The sequence below is a fragment of the Cebus imitator genome, unplaced genomic scaffold (assembly GCF_001604975.1).
Source record: "Cebus imitator isolate Cc_AM_T3 unplaced genomic scaffold, Cebus_imitator-1.0 Scaffold57, whole genome shotgun sequence".
Classification (NCBI taxonomy): domain Eukaryota; kingdom Metazoa; phylum Chordata; class Mammalia; order Primates; family Cebidae; genus Cebus; species Cebus imitator.
In genome coordinates, this window is record NW_016107372.1 from 2,065,499 (window position 1) to 2,077,017 (window position 11,519).

Sequence of the window (11,519 nt, forward strand, 5' to 3'; positions counted from 1 at the left end):
ATTCTCAGACTATAAGAACTTAGAGTCAGTGAACCAGAGGGACAGTCAGTAACGCAGAGGTAACGAAGGCAGCCTGACAGCAAGGGAGGAGGTAGAAAAACCACAGAAATGGAGAGTGAGAACTAAAATGCCACCATCGCTGGGGTTATTTTAGTTATCGACTCATTAGCTAGAGTTTTGACCTAGCAGACGCCCTTAAGGGTAAAGGGCATCCCCACACACATCTTCTGAACCCGAGGTCAGCATAGTAATGAGAGCACAGTATGCAGCTGTGAATGACAAAGGATTTGGAATTAGACAATGTGAGTTCAAGCCTTGACCTTCTGCTTGCCAGCTGGGACACCTGACATAATTTACCTGACCTCTTTTTTGATTCTGTTCTCAATTCATAGGATGGATCTGGTATAATACCCACCTGACAGACCTGGTGAAGTTTAATGCAATAATTTCATTTAAGCAAGCTTTATAAACAATGAAATTCAATGTCTAGTCAGCTGAGTGTTTCATGTTCATACTGATGTCACTGGGATATCAAAAAAAGACAAGTATATTTTCTGTATGTGTTCTTTAAGGGAGAAAGTAAAATAGAATTATAAGTTCTGATCCATGAAGCAAGAAATATAGCTGCTGAGTGGACTTATCTCCCTGGAATGATTTGTTCACCAACAAGTAGGCTTTACTGAGAGAGGTAAAAATTACAGAGAATAAGACAGAAAAGGTGGGTTGGGGCCAGAAATTCAAGGGCCTTGAGTGCTGTGTTAGAGAGTTTAGACTTATTCATGAGATTTGGCTCTGTGTTACATCAAGTATTGAAATAGGAAAATGCCCCAAAAGTCAGAATCAGGAAATACATAAATTAGAAGGCAATATCTAAGTTAGAAAGGAGTAATAGTCATGTAGTCATGGAGCCCAGTGTTAAAACTAAACTTCAACTAGAGCCTGAGCTTATGCCCAAATCAAAAAGGCGGGGGGAAAGAATGATTACATGATTTGCATTATTCTTAAGGATGAAACATCAGTTCTAAAGACTAGCAAAACTGTGGCACTTGAATGACTGAATTTTCTTGGGTTAAGATTTCATCAGTGGTGCACGAAGGGACATATGATATATAATGTTCTCAATGTCCTCATAGCAAATGTGATATTAGGTTTAACAGGGATGTTTCTTATAGGGCTCTTCAATATTTAATTGAGAGTGTGAGGTGAAATAACAACTCGATGAAAACAGCTCTGCCAAGGGAACAAGAGAATATGGTCCAAGCTTCAGTTTTCTGATGGTTGAGCTTGATTTAGGTGTAGAAGCCTTGACTACTTGGAGGAAGGGGTGAATTCAACGTATGTACGATTCTTCCAAGACATCAGTCTTTCCAACTAGACTTTGATGGATGTAAAAGCCTATTTACACCCCACTGCCACTTTCTGTTTCCTCATATCAATTTACACTTCTTTATAGCACTTATGCAATGTGACAGGAAACTATATATTTGCTGTCCCTCTAGGGTGTTATCTGATGTAGAACATGTCCTTTGCTTCCACTAGAGTGAGGACTGTGTCCATTTGACCTTCACCATATCTCTAGTATGCACAGTATTGCTGGACACATGGCAGGGTTCAAAAAAAAGTTTGTTGAATGAATGGAATTAATGAATAAATGTTGAATGACACCCAGTTCAGGTTAAATTATCAGGTAAGAGCCAGTTATTTTATAATGCTGAGTAATGATACCTCTCATACTTGGAAGATCACCTAAGATGGTAGGACTGACATCATCATGTGAAAATGGAAGACCCAAACATAATTTCCCCGAATAAACAACCATCCAACTTCTGCTTTGAGATGGCTGTGGGATTACTTATGTTCAGGGTCTGGGTGTTATCTGGATAAAATATACTATGGTAATGAAACAGGTAATTTACCGTAAAGCAACATTACTATGTACAGTGCAATTTTGGGTTTTTTCTGGCACAAGAACTATCCTTTCTGAAATTTTATACCAAGCCAGAGTTTTTACATTAGCCTACAAAGCCTCCATCAGGGTTTCTCAAGCTCAGCACCACTGACGTTTGGGACTGGATAGTTCCTTGCTGTGGGGCCTGCCCTGTTCATCGTAAGGTGTTTAGCAGCACCCCTGAGCTCTATCCGCCAGATGCCAGCAGCAAGCCCCCAGCTGTGACAACCAAAAAGTATGTCCAGACATTGCCAAATGTGTTCTGGGAAATAATACGGACCCTAGTTGAAAACCTCCATCTGATCTGGCTGCACACCCAGTGACCCCTGTCACTCTACTCTCCGTTATTTGCTGTACTCTAGCCACATTGGCTTCTGGATCTTTCTTGAACATGTGAGGCATGGTCTACCTTGAATTCTTTGCATTGGCTGTTCCCCTTACCTGGAATACTTTCCTCAGGGGCCTCCATGGCCACTCCATATCTCCAGCAAGTCTTGGCCCTGTTGTCATTTTCTCTCTACATTCTGTTTTAAATCATAGCCTTTGTAACAGCCCTTCTACTTCTATTCCCTTTCTCCGTTTTTCCCCATGGCATTTATAAACTAATTTATTATACCATTTTCTCATTCGTTTTCTTCATTGTCAGTCAACCCTACAAGAATATAATCCTCAGGACAGGGTCTGGTTCACTTCTATGACCCTCAGCTCCTAGAACAGTACCTGGCACATAGTATGTGCTTAAGACACATTTGTTGAAGGGACAAATAATTGAAAGCATGTGTGATTGATTTTTTTATTCTAGAAGTTTCTTTTATTAATTTGTTTCTTTTTTCAGAGACAGTGTTCCACTCTGTTACTCAGGCTGGAGTGCAGTGGCATGATCATAGCTCACTGCAACCTCAAATTCCTATGCTCAAGCAATTGTCTTCCCTCAGCTTCCCGATAGCTAGCACTACGTCTGCACACAACTGACTGACTGAGAAAGTTTCATTAATGTACAAATGGTATATTTGACGTCAAGCTGTTGAGTAAAATTGAGATTCTATATTGGGTTTTTAAAATAATTTCTGAGGGTCATTGTTCATTTTACTTGAAAAGTACATTTCCATGTACTTAAACAATATTTTTACAAGGAAGTATCTTTCTGTAATTTAGCTAAAGTGCTCATTTTAAGTAAGTTTACTTTGTCCCTTATGCTGGTAGAGTTAATTGGACCTAGATAACTGATTAATGATATCACAGGCAGTGAGTTGAACTTCTCAAACACGGTTTTTCACAAAAGATGTGCTAACATAGTTTCCTATAATAAACATTCATGATCTCTTACAAGTCAACAGTCTTAAAACTATCAAAACAAAATTTTTAGTATTATAGGAAAGCTCTTTGTTCCTAGAAAATAGACAGGGAGAAATCTATCTTTATGGATGCTATGATAGAGAATATATAAATATTTAACTAAAATAGTATGGTCATGAATATGTTGAACATTTGTTAACCTCTTTCCTCATCTATCAGTCAAAAGTTAAGAATCACTTTTGTGTTTTACTTTATCAAAAGCAATTGTTTCAACAGTTTCTTCAGGTTTCTTTCCAGGTTCCTGCTTGTAATAAAGCAAAACCAAATGAATGGCGTCTGTTTTATCTCTAAATTCAATCAAAGCTAACTTGAACAGGCTGGATGCAAGCGGCTCAGGCCTGTAATCCCAGCACTTTGGGAGGCTGAAGTGGTAGGATCACCCTGAGGTCAGGAGTTCAAGACCAGCCTGGCCAATGTGGTGAAACCCCATCTCTACTAAAAATATAAAAATTAGCCAGGTGTGGTGGCAGGTGCCTGTAATCCCAGCTACTCAGGAGGCTGAGGCGTGAGAATCACTTGCACCTGGGAGGTAGAGGTTACAGTGAGCTGAGATGGCATCACTGTATTGCAGTCTGGGTCACAGAGTGAGACTCTGTCTCAAATAAAATAAAATAAAATAAACTAAGTTGAAGATATTTGATTTGAGGCTTTTAATAATTTATTTCCATAAGCAGCATATTTTCCATGAAACATACTAGATGAATTACATGCTAAATGTATCCCTCAAATAACCAAGCAAATTTATCTGCAATATGGAATGTCTGGATACAAACCAAGTCAATTTTAGAGGACAGCTGCCAAGACCAATGACATATAGTAATTTATCATAATCTGGAGGCCTGCTTTGGAATTGTATGCACTGGGCGTGCACAGCATTTACATTTCAAAGATGGTCACAAATCTTCTGACAACACAGAGGGCTCAAAACAGGACTCATGCAAATATCGAATGTGTACTCAGTGATGCATTTGAGCAAGGACAAGATTGTCCTTAGAAGACAGTTCTAAAAAAAGGAATTTCCCATTTAAAAAAAAAAAATACCTTTCTGACAGCTTCTCTTAGCTTCCAGCTACAATACCAAACGGAAAAACTCAAAACATGATGAAAAAACAGATAGATCCTCATTTTACTGCTAGAATGAAGAGGGAATTTCCATTTACCACAAAGAGGTGAGATATGATAGAAACAGAAGGCAGAAAATATAGCTCCAGCTTAAGAAGAAAGGCTATTTTTAAAAATTCTAATTGTTCAAGCTTCTAAGATATAATTGAAGAATATATTATTAAACTAAGGAGACTTGATTACGCAGATTACAGGGACCTGTCATAATCCCTTAACAACAACAACAAAAACATATTCTGTTAAGAAAAGAAAGATGCCTATATAAAATTTGGCAGTTTGGTTGAGCGAAATGTCACATTCTATTGTCTGGCCTCTTGGTTGGTTTCTGAGGACAGGGGTCTGCACACTTGTTCAGTCACTTGTTATAAGGGGCATCCTTCTAGTGTGAAAAACATGATCTCATGTGCAAGGGACAGCTTTTTCTTAGAAAAAAAAAAGTCTGTGGGGAAAGAGGGTGGAGGGAGAGTAAAATGGAAGGCACTAGAAATATAATTACTAATAGAAGCCAGCCATATTAAAACCATTTTGCATAATGACTTAAGTGGATATTCCTTCCAGAAGCATAAGGTTGAGTCAGTACTGGGAAATCTAGATATTAAATTCATGTAATAATAGATCACAGATGAAAACAATACATAATTTCTATAGGAGCTAAAATGGCATTTGATAAAATTTCACAGTCATTCCAATATTCTACTTAGTGGTAAATTCTACAAACACCCCTTTGAGGCCAAAATTATTCTGGAAGAGCTGCCAATATAATCTTGAGAACTGGAGAAGAAAAGATGACATTATGACTATTTGCAATTGCTATGGATTTATTATTATTATTATTTGGCTTTGTGTTATGTAGAAAACCTGAGAATCAACTAAAAACTCTGGCACTGAAAGCTCAGTTTGATAACTGGAAACAAAACCCTAGCATTTTGTTCCTGAGTAATAATAACCAGCAAGTATCATGGGTATTATTAAGAATAGGATGAAGACAACATCTTGTTATTAATAGCTACAAAAACATATTCAGGAGCAAATTTATCAAGAAATGTGCAAGAACTATGAAACTTGATTGAGAGACAACAACATATTAAAGAGAAGAATGGATAACCCTTTTCTCTTTGAGGGGAAGGCAGGCAGTGGCTTGTGCTTATGGGGATACTGACTGGAGACCCTGAGTTGATAGTACATGGAGAAGGGGTGAGAGTCTCTTTCTTAGATTAGCAGCAGGAGGCTGAGGCCAGGGCGAGGCAGGGAGGGTAAGGGGACAATGGCTGGGGAATGGTAGAGATTGAACACCTGCCCCATGTGCCAGGCTTGGGGATGAGCTGGGCAGGGGGCTTTTGTCTGTTTTGTTTAGATTTTCTTAAGTAGTAAAATCTGCTAATGTAATTCTCCTTTGCCTCCCTTCCTCCCTTCCTCATAACAATCTTCTGTAATGATCTATATTGCCTTGCCTAGGCTTTAGGGTCAGATTTGCGGTTTATTTCAGACACGCCACTACCCCCAGGCTGGCATTGAGAAGGGAACAGAAACCCAGTTTCGTTTGCATGTTACAGCTATCTCAGAAATGAAGCTTCAAGTCAAATTCCATACTCTGTGTCCGAGTTATGGTCTTTTACTAAGATAAGGTTAATATCGTAAGCCAAACGAAATGGTTACTTTAATTATGCTCCTTCTATTTTTCCTTGCACTCAGGTAATCTGCATGGCTGTGCATTGAGGCCAGTTGATGGAGTGATTCAATGCATTTTCTCAGTGCTCTGGAAGGATGGTCTGGGTTGGACATTTGATGACGTTTTTGTTGAAAATGCTATCTATGTTGAAGGATTTTAGCTGGTTGGAGTGACATCTAGTTTAATGGCTGTAACACAATCTATCTGTTCTAGCAAAATTGTCATTTCCATGTCTGGTCAGCAAAACTTCAATTTTAGCTTAAAACAAGTTCATTTCATTTCTATTTTAGGAATATTGAAAATGACGGGGATAAATATGAACAAAGAAATAGAAAAAATGTGTTTGAGATTAGACTGTAAAGAAACATACCCTTTTTCTCAAAATGATGATTTCAACCAGTTTATAACATGAGTGATTTGATTAAATGGCTTATTATAAAAAGGGGGTGGTTCTTTTGAACTTTGAGTCTCACAGACAAAGCACACCATTGAGAGGTGCCAGGTAACAGACACTGTGCTTTTTTTTGTGTTTTAGGCAACTTTTTCCTGTACCTGTGAGGAGCAGTACGTGGGCACTTTCTGTGAAGAATATGATGCTTGCCAGAGGAAGCCTTGCCGGAACAACGCGAGCTGTATTGATGCAAACGAAAAACAAGATGGGAGCAATTTCACTTGTGTTTGCCTTCCAGGTATGACGTATACACATGGTTCACAGTTATTAGGTGTATGTCAGCATGCACTTTTTTTTTTTTTAATTTCCATAGGCTTTTGGGGAACAGGTGGTATTTGGTTACATGAGTAAGTTCTTTAGCAGTGATTTGTGAGGTTTTGGTGCTCTCATCGCCCAAGCAGTATACACTGAACCCAATTTGTGGTCTTTTTATTCCTCGCCTCCTTCCCTCTGAGTCCCCAAAGTTCATTGAATATGCCTTTGCATCCTCACAGTTTAGCTCCCATTTGTGAGTGAGAACATACGATGTTTGGTTTTCCATTCCTGAGTTACTTCACTTGGAGTAATAGTCTCTAATCCCATCCAGGTTGCTGTGAATGCCATAAATTATTATTATTAATTTTTTTGAGACAAAGTCTCTCTCTGTTTCTCAGACTGGAGGGCAATGGTGTGATCTTGGCTCAGTGCAACCTCTGCCTCCTGGGTTCAAGCGATTCTCCTGCCTCAGCCTCCCAAGTAACTGGGATTACAGGAGTGCGCCACCACACCAAGCTAATTTTTGTGTTTTTAGTAGAGATGGGGTTTCATTATGTTGGCTAGGCTGTTCTTGAACTTCTGACCTCAGGTGATCCACCTCCCTTGGCCTCCCAGAGTGTAGGGTTTACCGGCATGAGACACTGTGCCCAGTCTAATTCGTTCCTTTTTATGGCTGAGAATTTTTAATTGTATATGTGTATATGCCGCAGTTTCTTTGTCTACTCATTGATTGATGGGCATTTGAGCTGGCTCCACATTTTCAGCATACGCTCCTTAATTAAGGATGGTTAAACAATGCTATGCCCAGCTGTTGAACAAGGCAGCTTCAAGATCTCATTTGATTCTATCAGTCCATGCTTTATGCATTCAGGGAATGGAAGAAGAAAGTTCACATGGGGCTACACAATATGTCCCTTGGCTTTTGACATTAGAACGCTTCTGTTTCCGTATTAGACCATTTTTGTTCTGGGAAGATGATATTCTCGGTCCAGTAGAGGCTTGGATATTTTAAAAACAGTTCCACAAATATGTACTGAGTGTGGGCTGGCACTGTGCAGGGTGATTATGTTAAATAACTTAACAAAAACCTAGGATAAACCACAAAAGCCACCTAATCTTCCCGTTTATATTAATTTCCTTTCATTCATGTACCTTTGTTAGCTCAAGTTCCTGCTACCTTGTTCTCCTCAATGGGAAGTCTTTCACGTTTCTTGATTAGTGTGCTGTGCTCTTGGATGTTACATGAGACTTTGAAATCCTCAGAGCGCACTGAGGGTCTCTAGGGAGAGTGCAGCGGACAGTGTGCCCATTGACTTCATGCTCTGACAATCATCTTAATTGACTTACTGCTCAGCCAACTTGATTACAAACCCTTCAGGGGCAGGAATGGCATTTTACCAGGGAATGTTTTGACACAGCTACGTTGATGCATCTTAAGAGCAAACACCAAGTTGTTCCTGTTTTATTATAAAATAATGTGCAAAGCTGACTTCATCTTTCCTCCTTCCATCCCATTCTCTTGCCAGCTTCTGCCACTGGGTGGGGATTCAGGATAAGATGGGAGTTGGGGGTGAAAAAAGGGATGGAGCGAAGTGGGCATTGGGGTTTGTAACTACTCATTGTAAGAAACAAGAGAGCCAATAACATAGAAGTTTATGAAAGTGGAAGTCCTTCACATATCTATTCCCACCGAAACTTCATTGGATCATAGGGATAGGTTAATCTTTTGGTATATTCTTTCTTTGTATGTGTGTGTGTGTCTGTGTGTGTGTGTAGGTCAGCTTGTGTATATTTCTCTTGCAGGCCAGATGATTATTTTTCGACATGTTTTTAAAAAGTGATTGTATTATACATATTGTTCCATAACATTCTTTTTTTCAGTCTGTATTTGGCAGTAGATGGCAGATATCCTACCATATCAGTTTGTATGGAGTGACTTCATTCATTTTAACAGTTACATGGTATCTCTCAAATTTTTATCTCCAGGTCAGAGTCCCCTCCAGACCTACTTACTTGACAGCCTACATGGCATCTCCATTTAGGTGTCCCAGGACACCTTAAGCTCAGTCATCTCCAAACTGAACTCATCATGTTCCCAGGCCTACGCAGCTTGCCTTCCAGCATTCCATCTATTTCTTCAAACCAGACATCTACGAATCACCCTAGGTGCCTCCCTCTCCCCGTCTCTTCATATTTTTTCCACCTCCAATGCTCTCTGTTTTACTACCTAGAGGATTCTCAAGTCTTCCACCTTCTGCAGCCCCACTGCCAATACCTGCAGACCAGTGGCATTTGCCCCTTGCCTGTGCTGCTGAGATGACCCCCTGTTGTTTCTCCAGCAATTCTTGACCATGCTGCACCCTAGAGCGAGTTCTCATGTCTAAGTTAGCATCGGCCTTTGTCTCATCCATGCCCCAGATCCTCCATTCTCCACATGGCTGCAGGGGATCCCTTCCCAGTGAGATTCTGATGTAGTTGCTTTTCTGCTTAAACTTCTTCTTCACGTTGCTCTTTGGATAGTGATCGAAACCCTTGGCCTCGTTCTGCACATGGTATGTCTTTCGCCTGCCTTTCCAGCCCTATCTCACTCCCATGTCTCCGTTGCCCTGGTTCCAGTCACCTTGACCTTTTACTTCTATAATACCTTGACCTCTCCTCTGCCACAGGATCCACCCTTTCGTCCTTTTGCTTGAACAGCACTTCCTCCCTGTCTCCTTTTGGCTTGGTTAATTACTCCCAGATCTCTCTTGTTTCAGACCTCTGTTAAATGTCCCTTTTTCTCAGGAAGTCTTAGCTAAAGGCTTCAAGCTAAATCTCTCTCCATTTTTTCTCTTCTGTAGCCCTTTGTACTTTCCTTCACGGTACTGTCTGTTTTCAGTATACATTTGTGTGTATGACTCTTTGATTACTGCCTGTATTCCTTTTTTAAATTTTATATTTTATTTTATTTTGAGACGGAGTCTGACTCTTGTCACCCAGGCTGAAGTGCAGTGGTGTGATCTCAGCTTACTGCAACCTCTGCCCCCTGGGTTCAAGCAATTCTCCTGCCTCAGCCTCCCAAGTAGCTGGGATTATAGGTACCTGCCATCATGCCTGGCTAATTTTTGTAATTTTAGTAAAGACAGGGTTTCACCATGTTGGCCAGGCTGATCTCACACTCCTGCCTCAGATGATCCACCTGCCTTGGCCTCCCAAAGTGCTGGGATTACAGGCATGAGCCAGTGCACCCACTTGTCTTCTCTTTTTTAAAGGATGGTTAAGCCCCATGAGAGCAGGGGCTGGATCAATTTTGTTCATGATTATATTCCATAGTGTCTGACAAATTGTGGACACTCAGTCAATGTGTTGATGAGATGAATTAATGAAAGAGTATAAATGTAGACAGATGTTTTAAGCTATTCCTCTATTGACAAATCTTTTAGATGTTTGCAATTTCTCTTTGGAAGTAATGTTGAACAAATAAAGATCCTTCTGCAAGCAGTCTCAATCAGAGCTGCAGGTGGAGGACTGACATGATTTCAATTTGATATTTTATCTGGGTTTGTTCTCAAAGGGGATTCATTTTTTTTTAAAGGATTTGATGTGCGCAGAATTGAATTGATGATAATACTTGGTTTGTGACACTCTCTGATCTTGTTAATATGTAGCCTGTTTTTACATATTTACTAAGCACCAGTGAAACCATCACCAAAAACAGAAGTTGTTTCTGACAGCTAACCTTGTAGGCCCCTCCTTTATCCATCCCTTCACCCCTTTTCCCTCCAGAGGTAACAACTACCCTGAATCTTGAGTTGATCAGTTCTTTGTTTTCCTTTTTAATCAGTTTAATATTTACATGTTTTTATATAAATGTTTATTTTTAATTATTTAAAAATTCATAAAAATGGCATCATGCATGATTCGTGTTAAGGGTATCATGCATGCAATTCTCTGGTACTTACTTTGTCACTTAATACTGTTATTACTAAGACATCTATCATGGTGTTGGAGTTCTTGACAGCTATATAAAATTCCATTAATCTATTCTTCTATGAACAGGGACAGCTATGCATTCTTGTTCTTTTATGTCTTCTGTTGTATAGGTGCTAGAGGTTTTTAAGGTATATACCTAGAAGTAAAATTGTGGAACATAAAATATATAATTGACCAATTATAGGAGGTCATATCAAACTGCTTTTTCCAAGTGTTGCACTAATATCTACTCACATGTGCAGCATACGAGTGAGTTTGTAGAATCACATCTTCTTCAGCAGGCGATAGTGTAAGAATTTTTAATACTTGCCAACGAGATAGGTATAAAAAAGTATCTCATTATGGTCTCTGCAGTCTGTGGATCACTAATAAAGCTGAACTCCTCTTCTTATGTTTATTAGCCGTTATCTGTGTATGTGCATGCACTCTTCTTGTTGATTTGTTAGAATTCTTTATTTTTGATACTAATAATTTGTTAGTTATACAAATCATAAATATATAATTTGTCTTTTGACTTCAAGGGATTTTTTTTTCCTCCACTTATTTATTTTATTGCATTTTAGGTTTTGGGGTACATGTGAAGAACATGCAAAATTGTTGCATAGGTACACACGTGGCAGTGTGATTTGCTGCCTTCCTCCCCATTACCTACATCTGGCATTTCTCCCCTTGCTATCTCTCCCCAGCTCCCCACCCCCCACCGTCCCTCCCCTATTTCCTCCCAACTGACCCCAGTGTGTAGTGTT

At 39.6% G+C, this 11,519-nt stretch overlaps 1 protein-coding gene across 1 annotated transcript in view; it reads left to right on the forward strand.

Annotated features, from left to right (window-relative positions):
- The window catches only part of DNER (delta/notch like EGF repeat containing), a 370,265-nt gene that overhangs the window by 198,284 nt on the left and 160,462 nt on the right, over positions 1-11,519 (forward strand). Inside the window, exon 6 of the mRNA XM_017529081.1 lies at positions 6,631-6,784. Within this exon, the coding sequence (XP_017384570.1) occupies positions 6,631-6,784 (154 nt within the window). The remainder of the gene's footprint in view (positions 1-6,630; positions 6,785-11,519) is intronic.